Genomic DNA, 19,235 nt, shown 5'->3' on the forward strand with positions numbered 1-19,235 from the left:
ATTGCTGAACTTTTGGATGAAAACCTTAAATCAGCAAAATAAATGCTGATGTATTATTATGTTAATGAAATGGACCTATATCAAGAAGCAGACTGAGGCATGGAAATCTTTGTGACTATTTACGAAGTATATCTATGAGCGTATAGTACTTACAAATACATTAATGAATCAAATTCCTATTCTAACTCACCAAGTAGAAAATAAGCAAGCATCATTAAAAAGACCAAATGTTAAGACTTGACTGTGTAGGCAGTGCCTGTGACTCAAGGAGTAAGGTGCCAGCCCCATATGCTGGAGGTGGGAGGTTCAAACCCAGCCCTGGCCAAAAACTGCAAAAAAAAAAAGACTTGACTGTGTGACTTGAGGACAGGTCACTTGTTCTCTTTTTATGCCTTTTGTTTGAGACAGAGTGCACTATGCTGTCCTTGGTAGAGCACTGTGGCATCACAGCTCACAGCAACCTCAAACTCTTGGCCTCAATTGATTCTCTTGCTTCAGCCTCCCAAGTAGCTGGGACTACAGGCACCTACCACGATGCCCAGCTATGGGTAATTTATAATGAAAACAAATTTCTTACAATTCTGGAGGCTGGGAAGTATAAGGGCATGGCACTAACATCTAGTGAGAGCCTTCTCACTGCATCATAATAATGGTGGAAGGTATCACATGGCAAGGCAGCAAGAGCATACCCACTCAGGCTTCTCTTCTTCTTTTTCATTTATTTGTTTTCAGATAATAGTTAATTATTTTCCTCTTAAAGCCACTAGTCCCACTGTGGAGACCCTCATGTAATCCTTATTACCTCCTAAACGCCCCACTTCCAAGTTCTACCAACATATGATATTGACTTTTAAGTTTCAACACATGAAATCTGGAGCACACATTCAAACCATAGCATTCTTTACCTGACACTGATTTTTTTTTAACATTGATTTTTGAAAGTCCAACAACATTGCTTTGTAGAATGGATTTGTCTGGCTGTTAGTAACTTTTCATTCATCCATTTTATTTAATACATCCAATTAAATGGATGTACTATAAAAGTAAAAATTAAGTCTGAAAAATTCATTAAATTCAGATTAAATGTATATGATGAGACTATAGGTGATATTGTAAAATTCATGTTGTATCATATTAGAAAGTTGCACTATTGGTAATGCTGAGTTTTAACTACACAACTCTCAGCATATGACAACTTCATCCAAACCCTTGCATTAAGAGACTTGACCAAACTACTATGACTTCTAGCAGCATAAAGCCATGTCCCTGGAATGATCCCTTAAAATGCCTGCCTAAGAAAGGTCAGTGCTACCAGGAAAACTTACTGCTAACCAACTCACACTTCATGACAGGCTTCATTTAGCAGCATTCTCAACCTACAGGTCACAACCCCTTTGCAACAATGAAAATACATCATGACATTAGGAAGGTTGAGAACCACTGATTTCAAGGCTTTACTAAAAAGAGTTTATTAATGTTTATCACTTGGCAATCAGAAGCATCTATCTCAAGGACCTGAGAGTCATCCCTTTGAAATATATTCATCAGAAAGGATGGGGCCTCTATTCACCAGTCTCTGTGAGAACACTATCATCTATATTTTAGATACATTTTTACAATCATATTTGAAATTGAGTCAAGCAATCTAGCATCAACAAACTGCTAGTTACAATCAAAAAATTTTTAGGCAGGGTGTGGTGGCTCATGCCTGAATTCCTAGCATTCTGGGAGGCCAAGGCCAGTGGATTTCCTGAGCTCAAGAGTTAAGACTAGTCTGAGCAAAAGTGAAACCCATCTCTACTAAAAATAGAAAAACTAGCCAGGTATGATTTCTTATGCCTGTTATTCAAGAGGATTTTTGAGCCCAAGAGTTTGAGGTTGCTGTGAGCTATGACCCCATGCACTCTACCCAGGGGCAATAGAGTAAGACTCTACTTCCAGAAAAAAAAAAAAACCTTTTTTAAAAGTTAGTTTTTAAAGTGTCATGTTGCAGGGGACAGTAGCTATTGGGAGCATTGGGGTTGGGGAAGTGGACCTTCTGGAATGCTGGAATGTTTCATTTATTTATTACATTCCAATTTTTGTTTATTATTTTCCATGCGCTATACTTCAATACTATTTTTTTTTTTGGAGACAGTCTTACTATGTCACCCTGGATAGAGTTCCATGGCATCATCATAGCTTATAGCAACCTCAAATGCAAGTGATTCTCTTGCTTCAGCCTCCCAGGTAGCTGGGACAACAGGTGTCCACCACAACGCCTGGCTAGTTTTTCTATTTTTAGTAGAGACAGGGTCTCTCAGGCTAGTCTGGAACTCAAGCAATTCTCCCCCAACTTCAGCCTCCCAGAGTGCTAGGATTACAGGTGTGAGCCACTGCACCAAGCCTTTTTTTTTTTTTTTTTAAGACAGAGTCTCACTTTGTTACCCTGGGTAGAGTGCCACAGCATCATAGCTCACAGCAACCTTAAACTAAGGTGACCAGATTTTAACATTGGTAAAGCGGGGGGCGGGGCCTGACAACAATGCAAACTTTAATAAGCAGTTCTTGATAATCAGTTCTCAACAATTATTTGTTATTATTAAAGTTTAACGTTGTAAAATTAACAAAAATAATATAAAACGCATATCCTGGCGAAATAGCCACATGGCAGCTGAAAACCGTATATTCTCTTCCTGTTCTTCCATGTTCCCTAGCTTGTCGTGCATTCTTTCCAAAAATCAGGGCTTTTTTAAAACACCGCAGGATGCAGGACAAATTGTTAAAAATCAGGACTGTACCTCCAAAAGCAGGACGTCTGGTCACCTTACTCTAGGAAGAGGGGGCTACTTGTTTGTTCCAGACAGTTTGGCTCCTTCTGAGCTAATTGTCCTTGCCTAGAAGCAAGGGATGCAGCCAGTCTCCTTCTGATACCTTGCCCAGGAGGGGAGTAGGGAGTTTACAATTAGCCTTTTCATTTCCAAATGAAGTTACATTAACCTTTTCATTCCCAAATGGAGTTACATTAACCTCTTCATTCCCAAATGGAATTACATTAACCTTTTCAGCAGCAGAAAAACCATATATTCCCTTCCCTTTCTCCCCCTGTTCCCTAGCTTGTCATGCATTCTTTCCAAAAATCGGGACTTTTTAAAAATGCCGCGGGACACAGGACAAATTGTTAGAAATCGGGACTGTCCCGCCAAAAGCTGGACGTCTGGTCACCTTACCTTGAACTCTTGGGCTAGAGGTTGTTGTGAGCTGTGATGCAATGGCACTCTACCGAGGGCGATAAAGTGAGACTTTATCTCTGTAAAAAAAATAAAAAAATTACAACTTAGAGGATCACTAAGGATCACTTGAACTCTCAAGTTCGAAACCAGCCTAGGCATCATGACCCCAGTTCTAAAGAAAATAGTATATGACAGGTTTGAAATGAATTAGCTGCCACTAAATGCAAAACAGAAGTTCTGCATGAGGGAGGGTGAATCCATAAAAACTCTCATGGCAGCCGATGATTAAAGGCCATGCAGAGTAGTCTTAGTCCATTTCCTGTTGCTTATATCAGAACACCTGAAACTGGGTCATTTATAAAGAAGAGGAATTTATTTCTTACAGTTCTGGAGGCTGAGATTGAATCTGATGAGGATCTTCTTGCTGGTGGGTACTGTGGCAGAGTCCCAAGGCAGTACAGGGCATCACATGCTGACGGGACCCAGCAAGCTAGCTCAGGTCTCTCTTCCTCTTCTTATAAAGCCACCATTTCCCTTCCTATGAAGACCCATTAATTCATTAACCTATTGTTCCATTAACCCACGAATGAATTAATTTACGAGGGCAGAGCCCTTGTGATCCAATCACCTCTTAAAGATTCCATCTCTCAATACTGCCACAATGGGGATTAAGTTTCAACTTGTGTTTTGGTGGATAAATTCAAACCATATCAGGAATCATTTTGAATACAGAAATAAAGGAGTGAACAATTTCAAGAATCTACTTAAACATCAGCGTGAAAACAATACTGATGGGCCCAGGATGTAAAGCTGGCGGTTCCTGATGCTATGCCTGACACTGAGTTGAGTTAGTGGGGTAGAGAGCAGGAGGCTGTTGACAGGTGTGGCGGGAGACGGAGGTGGGCGTGAATCACTTATAAATCACAGAAGCCTAAACTGTGAAAAGGTGAGTGGATGCGATGCTCTCACAGCCTTGTTAGGAAGGAAAATGAAGGTTGCCATGGAGGACAAACAAATGAAATGCTAAGAACTGAGATGAATGGGTTCCAGAAAGTAGAGGACTTAGACACCAACCTGCACAAATAGAACATAAAAGAAGAAAATCAGGAGCAACATTCAGAAGAGGAGAGGGGGTGCCCCAGTAAACAGGATAACTGGTGTGCAAGAGAGAAATGTTGAAGTCATCCGGAAATGGTGGCAGTACCACCAAGACATTTCAGCCTCCTCAGAAAAGTCAAGTGATCCCACTACTGAAAATATTCACGAACATAATTGGAGGTAAAGAATTCCTCAAGAACTGAAACCTTGTTTTGTTGATGACTGACATGGAATTACTGAAAGCTGTGAAAACAGCTTTCTTTGTTTCTTTTTTTTGAAGGAGAGTCTCAAGCTGTTGCCCTGGGTAAAGTGCCACAGCATCTAGCTCACAGCAACCTCTAACTCTTGGGCTCAAGAGATCCTCTTGCCTCAGTTTTTCTATTTTCAGTAGAGACAGGGCTCTTGATTTTGCATAGGCTGGTCTCGAACTCATGAGCTCAAGCAATCCACCGGCCTTGGCCTCCCAGAGTGCTAGGATTATAGGCGTAAGCCACAGCAACTGGCCTAAAAAGGGCTCTTTTATCTTCTTCCTGCCAGGAAAAATGTGGATTCTATTGTAGAGGATTATGCAAACTACAAGAAAACTTGAGGAAATACAGATGATGAGGAGTACGTTATTAATAAAGTTGTGGCAGGAATAAAAGAATACTTAAATATAACATTGGGCACTCAGCTACTCTACAAATTTGAAAGATCACAGTATGCTGAAATCCTTAAAGATAACCTGGAGGCAGCTGAGTCCCAGGTATCTACCGAGGTAATCTGTACGAATTGGAACAATGTTGGCCTATACTCCTCCAAATGACAAGGGCCTTGCATTAGAACTGAACTATCTTCAGAATGATTTCCTAGCAAAGAATTCTGCAATTTTGTTTAGTGCGGGAAATTATGAAATGGCCCCTCCAAAGGGGATATATAATTTAAAGTACATACAATACACAGATCTAAAGAGTACAGTTCACTGAGTTTGACAATTGCATTCACCCTTGCAACCACGAGCCTGATCAAGAAGAAAACATTTGCATCATCACCCCTGAAGGTTTCCTCTTGTTTCTTTCTAGTCAGTGTAGCAGTGTGCCACCCCATACCCAAGAGTGATAGCCTCTATTATGATTTTTATTCTCCAGAAATCTCACATTGATTTCACATCAATTGGCATAGTATGTACTCTTGTGTATTTGGCTTCTTTTGCTTATACATAAAATTTTTGAGAATCAGCCACATTATTGCATGTATCAGAGTTTGCTTTTTATTTTTAAGTAGTATTTACACTGTATGAACATACTACAATTTTTTTCATTCTGTTGATTTACATTTGGCTTATTTCCAATTTGGGGATGGTGTGGATAAAGCTATTATGAAAAAAAAAATTTTTTTTTGAGACAGAGTCTCACTTTCTTGCCCTCAGCAGAGTGCCGTGGCAGCGTCACACTGCTCACAGCAACCTCCAGCTCGTGGGCCCAGCCGATTCTCTTGCCTCAGCCCCCCACCCTGCCAGTAGCTGGGACTACAGGCACCCGCCACAATGCCTGGCTATTTTTTTGTTGCGGTTTGGCCGGGGCCAGGTTTGAACCCACCACCCTCAGAATATGGGGCCAGCGCCCCACTCACTGAGCCACAGGCGCTGCCCTATTATGAGAATTTTTATACAAGTCTTTTTTGTAGATAATATGTTTTAGTTCCCTTTGATCAATTTCCTAGGAGTGAAATTACTATCCATTTAACATTAAAAGAAACTATTATTATTATTTTTTGAGACAGAATCTCACTATGTCATCCTCCACAGAGTGTCGTGGTGTCACAGCTCACAACAACCTCAAACTCTTGGGCTTAAGCGATTCTCTTGCCTCAAGCCTCCCAAGTAGCTGAGACTACAGGTGCCTGCCACAATGCCCAGCTATTTTGTTATTATTTTTGTAGTTGTCATGGGTTTGAACCCACAACCCTGGTATATGTAGCCGGTGCCCTAGCTGCTGAGCTACAGGCACTGAGCCAAGAAACTATTATTAATATATGAGAGTTTCAATAGCTGCATATCTTCAGCAATAAATAATATTGTAGATCTTTTTAAGTTTAGCCATTCTGGAGGCGTTCAGTGTTTTCTCACTGTCACCTAATGGTGAATGACATTGAACATCTTTTCATATGTTTACTGGCCATCAGTTATACATAGTGCCAATATTTTTCCTAGTCTATAGCTTACCTTTTAATTTTGTTTTCACTGCCTTTGGAAGGTCACCAGCTTGTAATTTTGTTGAAATTCGCCTTGTCTTATTATTATTATTATTATTATTATTATTTTGAGACAGTTTCACTTATTAACCCTCAGTAGAGTGCTGTGGCATCACAGCTCACAGCAACCTCCGACTCCTTGGGCTTAGGCGATTCTCTTGCCTCAGCCTCCCAAGTAGCTGGAACTACAGGCGCCCACTACAACACCCGGCTATTTTTTTGTTGCAGTTTGGCCAGGGCTGGATTTGAACCCACCACCCTTGGTATATGGGGCCGGCACCCTACCCACTGAACCACAGGCACTGCCCTCACCTTGTCTTTTTTAATGATTCATGTTTTTTGTGTCCTAAGAAATCTTTGCCAACCACAATGTTATGGCGATAGTCATCCAGTTTTGTTTTGAAACTTTATGGTTTTTATCTTTCCTTTTAGGATAAGTGTCATTTCAATTAATTTTTGTTTATGGCATAAGGTAGGGGTGAAGGTTAACTTTTGTCTTACATTGTGATCCATTTGTTCCAACACCATTTATTATAAGCACTTTTCTTTCTCCATAGAATTGTGTTGGTATCAATGTTGTGTTTCTAACATTTAAAATGTAGCTCCTCAGTTGCACTAGCCACATTTTAACTACTCAAGAGCAACAGATGGCTTCTGGCTATCCTATCAGTCAGCACAGATATAAAATATTTCCACCACTGCAGAAAGTTCTACGGGATAGCACTGCTATAGACTTTAGGAAATAGCATCCAATAAATATTTTGGATTCTTCAAAAGGCATTCTCAGCCAAATAACACAGTAATGGCAGATATAAGGAAGTGAAAAATAAGTCACTGAACTTATATGATGTACGTAGGGTAGTCAAAGTCACAGAGAAAGAATCTTGTTTACCAGAAGTTGGGGGAATTATTATTTAACAGGTACAGATTTTCAGTTTTGTGAGATAAAAAGAGTTCTGAAGATGGATGGTGGTGATGGTTTAAAACAATATACCCAATGGGAAAAGACTTTAAATGGAAAATTTAATGTTATGTATATTTTACCTATATAAAAAAGTTTTTAAAAATGTAATGTTCATACTTTTAATCATTAGGTTATGGTAACTCATGCCAAATTAGCAGCAGGAACATTCATTGGTTTTTAAATAAAAATTCTCATTAAAAAAAAATCTCCGGGCTCAGCGCCTGTGGCTCAAGCGGCTAAGGCGCTAGCCACATACACCTAAGGTGGCGGGTTCAAATCCAGCCCGGGCTCGCCAAACAACATGGCTGCAACCAAAAAATAGCCGGGCGTTGTGGTGGGCGCCTGTGGTCCCAGCTACTTGGGAGGCTGAGGCAGGAGACTCGCTTGAGCCCAGGAGTTGGAGGTTGCTGTGAGCAGTGAAGCCATGGCACTCTACCCAGGGGCTCAGCTTGAGGCTCTGTCTCAAAAAAAAAAAAAAATCTCGGGATGGTGCCCCCCGGAGCTGCCATGTCCGAGGCCCAGAGCCCCCACTGCTGTATCCATGGTATCAATAATTAACATTGTGGACTCCTTCCATGATCATCGTGATATGATTCACAATGCCCAGATGGACTACGATGGCACCTGCCTGGCAACCTGTTCATCAGACAGGTCCATCAAAATCTTCGATGTGCTCCATGAGGGGCAGATCCTCATCGCTGACTCAGAGGTCATGAGGGTCCTGTGTGGCAAGTGGCCTTGGCCACCCCACGTATGGCAATATCCTGACATCCTGCTTTTATGACCACAAAGTCATTATCTGGAAAGAGGAAAATGGCACCTGGGAGAAGACCCATGAGCACTCAGGACATAACTCCTCAGTAAACGCTGTGTGCTGGGTCCCCCAGGACTATGGCCTGATCCTAGCCTGTGGAAGCTCCGATAGGGCTAACTCCTTGGTGACCTACACTGGGGAAGGCCAATGGGAAGTGAAGACGACCAGTAGTAATGCTCACACTATTGGCTGCAATGCTGGTAATTGGGCCCCGCTGTTGTACCTAGAGCAGCCATCAGGACAGAAACCCAATTACATCCAGAAGTTTGCCTCAGGTGGCTGTGACAACCTCATCAAGCTGTGGAAAGAGGATGAGGATGACCAGTGGAAGGGGGAACAGAAGCTGGAAGCACACAGTGACTCAGTCCGAGATGTGGCCTGGGCCCCCTCCATTGGCCTGCCCACCAGCACCATCGCCAGCTGCTCCCAGGATGGTCATGTGTTTATCTGGACCTGTGACCATTCATCAGGCAACACGTGGTCCCCCAAATTGCTGCACAAGTTCAATGATGTGTGGCATGTGAGCTGGTCCATCACAGCTAACATTCTGGCCATCTCTGGCAGGGACAATAAGGTGACCTTGTGGAAAGAGTCTGTGCATCAGTGCTGTCAACAAAGGCCAGGGCTCCGTATCAGCTTCAGTCACAGAGGGCCAGCAGAACAAGCAGTGACCAGACAGGTAGGGCCAGGCTCCCCCACCTGCCAGCTCCAGGACTGCCCCTACCTGGGCCAACTGACCAAACAACTGGGAAGAGCTCCCAACTCCTACAAGATTATTTTCCAAGGAATAGTTACAAATGCCACAGTTTGATCATCTGCCTTAACATGATTTCATATGGTATATGAATCTACTGTCCAGCTGAAAGTACTCACAAAGAAGAAACTACAAATGATCCTCAAATCTATTATTTTAAAATATTTTTCATCATTTTTATGTACCTTTGGGTTCAGGCATTATTGGGGGATGGATGTTTCCAAAGTCATGTTGCTTTAAAAAATAATAATAATAGGGCAGAGCTGTGGCTCAAAGGAGTAGGGTGCTGACCCCATATGCTGGAGGTGGCGGGTTCAAACCCAGCCCCAGCCAAAAAAAACTGCAAAAAATAATAATAATAAAAATCTCTAATCCTTGATTTTGATGATTTAACAGACAATGTTGAACAGTACATTTATGGATAAAAAGACTTTTTTAAAGTATAGGTTGTACTTTATTAGTTCAAGGAATGTCAAGGCATTTATGAATGCCCAACTGTGCTTTCCCAGGCACAGTGGCTCACTGTAATCCTAGCACTTTGGAAGGCCAAGGCGGGTGGATTGCCTAAGCTCAAGAGTTGGAGGTTGCTGTGAGCTATCATGATGCCACAGCACTCTACCCAGGTCCACAGCTTGAGACTCTGTCTCAAAAAAAAAAAAAAAAAAAAAAAAGGAATCGTGTGCTTTTGTACAGTACAAAGTCTGTTGAAATATTTTGAATTAAAATTCTTAAAATCCCTTAATAAAGGCAAATGCAGTATTCAATTTATAAAAAGGCAGTAACAGTAGCTGTGTTAGATGACTTGAAAACACTCCTATTAAAAGACTTAACCGAAGGATGGCGCCTGTGGCTCCGTGAGTAGGGTGCTGGCCCCAGATACCAACGGTGATGGGTTCAAACCCAGCCCTGGCCAAACCGCAACAAAAAAATAGCCGGGCATGTTGTCGCTGGCGCCTACAGTACCAGCTACTCGGGAGACTGAGGCAAAAGAATCACCTAAGCCCAGGAGTTAAAGGTTGCTGTGAGCTGTGACGCCACGACCCTCTACCGAGGGTTAATAAGTGAAACTCTGTCTCAAAAAAAAAAAAAAGACTTACTGAAGTACTGTGAGCCTTTTCAAGTTTGTTGAAAATAGTTTTGCTCCCCGGGGAGGAAATGTTGACTTGGTGAGAGCAGCAAACCTATTTTTATAGTATATGCCTGCTTGCATATTTAAGGCCTTTTTTAAAAATTTGAGACAGAGTCTCACTCTGCTGCCCCAAGCTAGAATGCCTTGGCGTCAGCCTAGCTCACAGTAACCTCAATCTTCTGAGCTCAAGCAGTCTTCCTGCCTCAGCATCCCCAGTAGCTGGGACTACAGGTGCCCACCACTGCTCCAGCTTAGGCCATCTATTAATATTGTTCTCTAGGACCTTAGCTTAGTCATCTAATACCTCCTACTGGTCGTATGGACCTTGTTTAATATTGAAAATGTTAATACCCTTCAGACCTTTCAAAAGAAAAAAATATGAAACACTGCAAATTAATTTGCAGGTTTTTAAAGGCTCTTCGTTTCAAATTAGTATGCCACTGACTTGTCATGAATTCTACAAAAAAGGCTAACAATTATAGACTGTATTCTAAGCATGATGTATCACTTTATTAATCTAATAAGAAAATATGTATCAGAGTCCTAAATAATTTATATTATTCGATATTCACACAACCCTATGAATTATTAACCCCATTTTGCTAAGAAAACTTTTCAGAGAAAAGTCACAGAAGTAATGAATAAAATATAACACGGGGTTTCTACTGTGGGCTTCTAAACCAATATTCTCAACCATCAAACCCAAGACATGAACGCTTGCTAGTTCCGTGAGGTAAGATAACGCAGTCAACGACGAGAAAGCTCGCGATACTTCGCTAACTCCCACTCCCAACACGCAAAGCGGCTCTGGCTCTGCCCGCAGTCCGCAGAGCCCCAGCCTGCCTCGAGGCGCGAAAGGCAGCCTGGGAGCGGTAGTTCTTTCAGACGCCTACCGGTTTCGCCAGCGCGGCAGTGGCTGCTCTCTCGGCTCCAGACAGCGGGTCCGGTCAGGGCAGGCAGAGGCGGAGAAAGGGCGCGGAACTGGAGCGGGTGAGTCAGGCACTGTCTACGTGATAAAGGGAGGCGGTGCCGCGGCGTAGGGCTGAATTAAGTGAGTGCGGCCCGTGCCGCGGTCCGGTCCGCGACGCCGCTGCCTTAGCGTCAGCGAGGGAAGGGTGAGGAGCCAGAGCCGGGTCTCCGCCGCCGTTCTTGTCCTCAGCTCCCCGCCGCCATCTCCACCATGCAATCTCGGGAAGACGCCCCGCGCACACGCCGCCTGGCTAGTCCCCGCGGCGTGAGGCGGCCCAAGAGGATTTCTAAGCCCTCGGTTTCGGCCTTTTTCACGGGCCCAGAAGAATTAAAGGACTCAGCTCATTCTGCAGCTTTGCTGGCACAGCTCAAGTCCTTCTACGACGCGCGGCTGCTGTGTGATGTGACCATCGAGGTGGTGACGCCAGGCAGCGGGCCTGGCACAGGTCGCCTGTTTTCCTGCAATCGCAACGTGCTGGCAGCCGCGTGTCCCTACTTCAAGAGCATGTTCACGGGAGGCATGTACGAGAGCCAGCAGGCAAGCGTGACCATGCACGATGTGGACGCCGAGTCCTTCGAGGTGTTGGTCGACTACTGCTACACAGGTCGTGTGTCCCTGAGTGAGGCCAACGTGCAGCGCCTGTACGCAGCCTCCGACATGCTCCAGCTGGAGTATGTGCGGGAAGCCTGTGCCTCGTTCTTAGCCCGCCGCCTTGACCTGGCCAACTGCACTGCCATCCTCAAATTTGCCGACGCCTTTGACCATCATAAGCTACGGTCTCAGGCTCAGTCCTTCATTGCTCACAACTTCAAGCAGCTGAGTCGGATGGGTTCGATTCGGGAGGAGACTCTAGCAGATCTGACCCTGGCCCAGCTGCTGGCCGTCCTGCGCCTGGATAGTCTGGACATAGAAAGTGAGCGGACTGTGTGTCACGTGGCCATGCAGTGGCTGGAGGCTGCCCCCAAAGAGCGGGGTCCCAGTGCCGCAGACGTGTTCAAGTGTGTCCGCTGGGCTCACTTCACAGAAGAGGATCAGGACTATCTGCAAGGGCTGCTGACCAAGCCCATCGTGAAGAAGTACTGCCTGGACATTATCCAAGGAGCCCTACAGATGCGTTATGGTGACATGCTGTATAAGTCTCTGGTGCCAAAGCCAAACAGCAGCAGCAGCAGCAGTAGCAGCAGCAGCAGCAGCAGCAGCAGCAGCTCTGTTGTATCTGCAATAGAAAATCCACCCCAGAGGCTAGGTATGTGTGCCAAGGAAATGGTGATCTTTTTTGGACATCCCAGAGATCCCTTTCTCTGCTATGACCCATACTCAGGGGACATTTACACAATGCCTTCACCTTTGACCAGCTTGGCTCACACTAAAACTATCACCTCTTCAGCTGTCTGTGTCTCTCCAGACCATGACATATATCTAGCAGCTCAGCCCAGAAAAGACCTCTGGGTGTACAAACCAGCCCAGAATAGTTGGCAACAGCTTGCAGACCGCTTGCTGTGTCGTGAGGGCATGGATGTGGCATACCTCAATGGCTACATTTATATTTTGGGTGGGAGAGACCCTATTACAGGTGTTAAATTGAAGGAAGTGGAATGCTATAGTGTTCAGAGGAACCAGTGGGCACTGGTGGCTCCTGTACCCCATTCCTTCTATTCCTTTGAACTAATAGTGGTTCAGAACTATCTTTATGCTGTCAACAGTAAGCGCATGCTCTGCTATGATCCTAGCCACAATATGTGGCTGAACTGTGCTTCTCTTAAACGCAGTGACTTTCAGGAAGCATGTGTCTTTAATGATGAGATCTACTGCATCTGTGACATCCCAGTCATGAAGGTCTACAACCCAGCAAGGGGAGAATGGAGGCGGATTAGTAATATTCCCTTGGACTCAGAGACTCACAACTATCAGATCGTCAATCATGACCAAAAGTTGCTCCTCATCGCTTCTACAACTCCACAATGGAAAAAGAACCGGGTGTCTGTGTATGAGTATGATACTAGGGAAGACCAGTGGATTAATATAGGTATCATGTTAGGCCTTTTACAGTTTGACTCTGGGTATATTTGCCTCTGTGCTCGTGTTTATCCTTCCTGCCTTGAACCTGGTCAGAGTTTCATCACTGAGGAAGATGATGCACGGAGTGAGTCTAGTACTGAATGGGACTTAGATGGATTCAGTGAGCTGGACTCTGAGTCAGGAAGTTCGAGTTCTTTTTCTGATGATGAAGTCTGGGTGCAAGTAGCACCTCAGAGAAATGCACAGAATCAGCAGGGTTCTTTGTAAATAGTATTTTGAAACACTAAGATGTCTCTACTGCTATAGAATGTATCTTAAAAAGATATCCCTTTTTTCCCCTGGGGAAACAAAAAGTTGATTAGGACCACAGATTTGGTTTAGCAAGGGTAATATTTTGAAATGATATGAAATATAAACACCCCATGAAATCAGCCTATTTAGTAATTTCCTGTGCTAAAAGTCCAGAATTAAAGTATGCAAAAATGAACTATATTTGATTAGGATGCTTTGTTTTTTTTCCTTTGTTAAGATACTCATTGTGTGGGTGGGTTTTATTTGGTGTTTAGATTTTTGGTTTTATAATTTAGTATTCTGTTAATTTCTAAATTTTGTTTAGTGCCACAGGAATTTTCCTTTGTAATTTGTATGATAGAAAACTGGACTAGGAATTGTTGGTAGAGTTTTGAAGGTATATATTTTCCTTCAGATTAATGAAAGTAGATTTCCAAAGTTTTAAGCTAGTTAAGTTTTTAAAATTCTAAGTTAAATATACTTTGTTAAAATTTAGGAGAAAAAAGGATATTTATATATTAAGGTTACTGAATAGTGATTTCATTCTAATAATGTGTAGAATGGCCTTACAAGTTAATAGGATTAAAAACAAAATCAGGATTCTGCTGTTTTAAAAGAAATTTCAGTTTTTTGGAATGTGAAATGTTTATTTGCTAAATGTGACTAATTTTCTATATAAACAAGAAACATCTGTTCTTAGTGCCACCAATTATTTAAACACCCTTCTAAACCAAAAAATATATATATATATGAACTTGTTCTCCAAGTTCATATTTTTGATCTGTGCTTGATACTTGCTTCGTGAGTCAGAGGAATAATTTTTTTCCTACTAGGCAAAGGTTTATTTCCTTCCCTAGAACATTTTGGCTGTATAGTTTTGGTGTTCATCCTAGAGGACTCTTCAGCAGAAAGTGATTTTTCTTTACTGTTTTTGTGAGGTAATATTGATTTTGAAAATATGTATAAGCTAAAAACAGTATTTTATTGAGACCAGTAGTAATTGTGTCTATCAACTATAAAAATCAAGTGCCAGCAAAGAACTTTAAATCTTTAAGCTATGTATAGAACTGTTTTGTGTAGCATTGAAATGTTCTGTCAGTTTTGTAAGTCACTGTAAATGTTCTTGATAGCAGCTTGAAGGTATTTTTGTATTAAAAGTTGACCAGGTAAAGAACACCAGTGGATGATGGCATCTGGGGCCAGTAGTGAAAGTGTATTTCCTCTAAAATATTCCCCTAAGCAGTGGTGTACATGGTTATTTTATTATGGTATTAGTAGTATATGTTCTGTTTCTCTGTGAACCATGCTCCAGTCCTTGTTTGTTTTTGTCACCGTATATTTGGGAAGTCCATTAATAGATACTAAATTGCACATAACTAACATTGTTAAATACAAGAAAATATAGGTGCTTACATTTGAAGGTTTATTAATACATGTAGTTGTCTTAACACATATATGATAAATGATGTACATATACAGATGTTTCTGGTGTTTACATTTTTATATACCCATATAGAATTATCTTCCTGAATCTTTGTTCGATAACATGCTAATTCCTCTTCTATGTTTATTCTCTAGTGACAGAATGCTAACATTTCTTACCTTGGTAGAGGACAGAGGAGGCTGATCTGAGGTGGGGAACTGAATTTTTGAATGAGAAAAGGATAAAGAAACAAAAAAACCCACAAATAATGTTTTCTTAGCCATTTCAATAAGTCTACAAGACATTCCTATTTAACATCATTTCTAGTGAAATAAGATGTCTGCCCTACTAGTATATGTTTCTTCAAAAGGGTAAACATGTTTTAGTGGCCTAAGGCTAATTTTTATTCCATTTGACACTAGGGAGATTATAAGCACTCCTCTTTAACATGAGAAGGCTATTTTCCCCATATTTTTGTTTTGGGGTCAACTTTACCATTAACTTTTTGTTGAAATGATAGCTTTTTGTTCTGTAAGATTGAAACATGACAATACTTAACCAGATTACCCATCTACAGAATAAAGGTATTCAACTAATGTATGAAAGGTAAATTCTTCAATTTGTCATTCTTAACTGTTTAGGTAAAGCCTAGGCTAGTAGGAACGTCTTGATTTACGATGAGGTTTTCTTGGTAAGGATTTTGGTTTTGTGATCTATTTGTGTATTAGGGAGTAAATATTAATCATTATTTTACAGATAAGTGATTTGTATGTGGTTAGTTATAAATAAAACTGGTACTAGAACCCAGGCTTCCTGACTTTCTAATTCACTGGTTCTGCTAAATGTATAAAAGTCCTTTTGCACAGTGAGTGACACAATTAGCAGTGTTGTAATGTCTCTTTGATAAGAAAGCACCTTTGTCTCAGTTTTCCAATTAGACTTTTTTTTTTTTTGAGACAGAGTCTCACTATGCCGTCCTGGTAGAGTGCCGTGGTGCCACAGTTCACAGCAACCTCAAACTCTTGGGCTCAAGCGATTCTCTTGCCTCAGCCTCCCAAGTAGCCAGCTATCTTTTTTGTTGCACTTGTCATTTAGCTGGCCTGGGCCAGGTTTGAACCCGCCATCCTGGGTGTATGTGGTCAACGCCCTACCCACTGAGCTACAGGCACCACCAGAATTCACATCTTTTGATGAACACATATATCTTGCTATAGATAAAACATTGAAAAATCAGGCAGCACCTGTGGCTCAAAGGAGTAGGGCACCAGCCCCATATGCTAGAGGTGGCAAATTCAAACCCAGCCCTGGCCAAAAACTGCAAAAAAAAAAAAAAAAGAAAAAGAAAAATCAATATAGATGATTTTCATTTTGCTTTGAAGTAAATATGACAAAGCTATGTTAAATTCTTAGGTATAGCATGCTGAGGCCATATTTTATGAAGAGTATCTTGAAATTTTTTCAGAAAGAATATTAGACATCAGAATATTTAATTTTTATTTTTAGTTACATGAAGGTTAAGAAATATACTGTAGTCAGTTTTAACTAAATTCTAGCATGTTACAGAGTATCTTATGACTTTGTCTTGTCCAGCTTATTCCAGGATCAGTCATACCTATATTTGTAGAAACACCTATATTGTGTAGTTCTATTTTTTGTGTGTGTGCAATTTTATTTTACTTTTCTAGAGACAAGGTCTCCTTTGTTGCCAAGGCTGGAGAGCAGTGGCACACAAATAGCTCACTAAAGCCTCAAACTCGGGGGCATGAGCAATCAATCCTTCCTCCTCAGCCTCTAAGAGTAGCAGGGACTGCAGGTTTGCACCACCACACCTGGCTAATTTTTCTTGTTTCAGAGATAGGGTCTGGCTATGTTGCTCAGGCTGGTCTGGAACTCCTGGCCTCAACCAATCCTCCACCTCAGCACCCCCATTGCCGGCATGAATTTTTTTAGGAGGGAGGGGCCTCACAAAAGGCTACATACTGAAATTCTAACATTTTTCATGCCTGAATCATTTTTGCAGTGGTATGTGAATGTAATCCCCTTTGATTTAACCTCAACTCATTAGCTGTAATAATCTATTCAGAACTTAATTGCTCATTCAGTTCTTTTGCTGAATTTATGTTAATCAGAATATCCCAATATATTCAAGCTATACCTACAGTAGCATTTTGTGTATTTGTAAAAACCTCAGAACAGCTGCCCTATAGTATTTTGAATAACTGCTTCTGTCAGTTATGTGATACAAATTTTTTTTGAGACAGAGTCTCACTCCTTTGCCCTTGGTAGAGTGCTGTAGCATCACAGCTCACAGCAACCTCAAATTCTTGGGCTCAAGTGATGCTCTTGCCTCAACCTCCCAAGTAGCTGGGACTACAGGTGCCCACCACAATGCCCAGACTTTTTTTAGAGGTGGGGGTCTTGCTCCAGCTCAGGCTGGTCTTGAACATAGGAATTCAGGCAATCCACCTGCCTAAGCCTCCCAAGTGCTAGGATTATAGGTGTGACCACCACGCCTTTTCCTGCTTTATAAAAATTTTATTCTGAGGCTAGGCACAATGGCTCACACATCTAATGCCAGCACTTTGGGAGGCCATGGCAGGAGGGTCACCTGGGGTCAGGAGAGACCAGCCTGGGCTACATAGTGAGAATCCATATCAAGAAAAAATTTGAAAAAACAATTAGCTAGTCATGGTACAGAGAATCACTTGAGCCCAGAAGTTGGAGGCTGAAGTGAGCTACTGTCATGCTACTGCGGTCCATCCCAGGCAACAGAGAGACTGAAAAAAGAAACTTTTAAAAATTTTGAGATTATTGTAGATTCACATGTGGGTCATATGAAATAATATGGAAAAATCCCATATACCTCCACTTTGTTTTTTCCAATGGTAACATCTTGCACAACTATAGTAAAATAGCACAACCAAGAAACTGACATTGATATAAATAACTGACATTCATATTTTACCAACTTTACATGTATGCATTTGCCTGTGTATATTTAATTTTAAGAAATTTAATCATGTACAGAAGATTTATGAGAATACCAGTACGGCGGTCAATATACAAATCAAGAATACAAGTCAAGGGTGGTGCCTGTGGCTCAGTGAGTAGGTTCAAACCAGTGGTAGGTTCAAACCTGGCCTTGGCCAAACTGCAACAAAAAATAGCCTGGTGTTGTGGCAGGCGCCTGTGGTCCCAGCTACTCAGGAGGCTGAGGCAAGAGAATCACCTAAGCCCAAGAGCTGGAGATTGCTGTGAGCTGTGACACCACAGAACTCTACCAAGGGCGACAAAGTGAGATGCTGTCTCTTAAAATAAAAAAAAAAAAAAAACATACAAGTCAAGAAGAAAAAGTTCTATCACAAATATCCCTTGTGCAATGCTTTAATACCCACAGCCTTTTCCCTTCTCACTTTCTTAACCTTTGTCAACCTCTAAGCTGTAATTCACTCCTGTAATTTTGTCATTTAAAGAGTGTTAACATAAACAGAATCATACAGTATATGACGACCTTTTGAAATCTTTTTCTGCTTAGCACAACTCTCTTGAGATTTATCCAAGTTATTGAGTGTATCAGTTCCAAATGGTACAGTAACAACCTCCTAAAAAAATCTGCTCCTCCCTGGATGAGAACACTTGCAAAAACTGTTGAAATAAACTTATTCAAACTCTGGAAATTAATGCAACATTCCAAGGAGTGCTTATCTAAGAAAAACACTTGAATCTCTGTAAGACCCTGTGGCTCAAGGACTAGGGCACCAGCTCCATATCCATATACCGGAGGTGGTGGGTACAAACCTGGCCCCCACCCAAAAACTGCAAAAAAGAAAAGAAAAGAAACCCTATGACTTGCTCTAATCTTTTACACCTTTCCTCAGGTCCAAGGAGGGTTTGAAATGCAACAGCTTCACTTCTGTAGCAGCTGTAAAAAACAGCAGCTTAGCAGCCACACAAGAAGGCAGAATAAATTTGGAATTCCCTAATAGTCCCATTCCCAAAGAATTGTAATTAGTTGATCTGTCTGACAGCTCACTAGAAATCTCAATTATTATGTTTCATTATTTGAGCTATTTCAGAGTACCCTCTGCGCAAACAGCTTGATGTACAAGGTATTTTATATACATAAAAAAAGTGATATAATTTAAAAAAACAGATAAATTGGACTTAATCAAAATTAAACTTTTGTGTTTTGAATGATACCATCAAGAAAGTAAAAACAAAGGGGGGGGGCGGGCAGAGTGGCTCATGCCTATAATCCTAACACTGTGGAAGGCCAAGGTAGGTGGATTACCTGAGCTCAGGAGTTCGAGATCAGCCTGAGCAAGATGA

At 41.7% G+C, this 19,235-nt stretch overlaps 1 protein-coding gene and 1 pseudogene across 1 annotated transcript; both read left to right on the forward strand.

Annotated features, from left to right (window-relative positions):
* Positions 1–8,047: 8,047 nt before the first annotated feature.
* On the forward strand, positions 8,048–8,991 carry LOC100954611 (annotated as a pseudogene).
* A 2,086-nt stretch (positions 8,992–11,077) lies between these two features.
* Positions 11,078–14,063, forward strand: KBTBD7 (kelch repeat and BTB domain containing 7). Its single transcript, XM_003790147.3, has one exon. It carries the CDS (start codon positions 11,384–11,386, stop codon positions 13,457–13,459), a length of 2,076 nt encoding a protein of 691 aa, XP_003790195.1. The 5' UTR covers positions 11,078–11,383; the 3' UTR covers positions 13,460–14,063.
* The last annotated feature ends 5,172 nt before the right edge of the window (positions 14,064–19,235 follow it).

Source organism: Otolemur garnettii, unplaced genomic scaffold (genome assembly GCF_000181295.1).
Source record: "Otolemur garnettii isolate 467f Iridium unplaced genomic scaffold, OtoGar3 scaffold00040, whole genome shotgun sequence".
Classification (NCBI taxonomy): domain Eukaryota; kingdom Metazoa; phylum Chordata; class Mammalia; order Primates; family Galagidae; genus Otolemur; species Otolemur garnettii.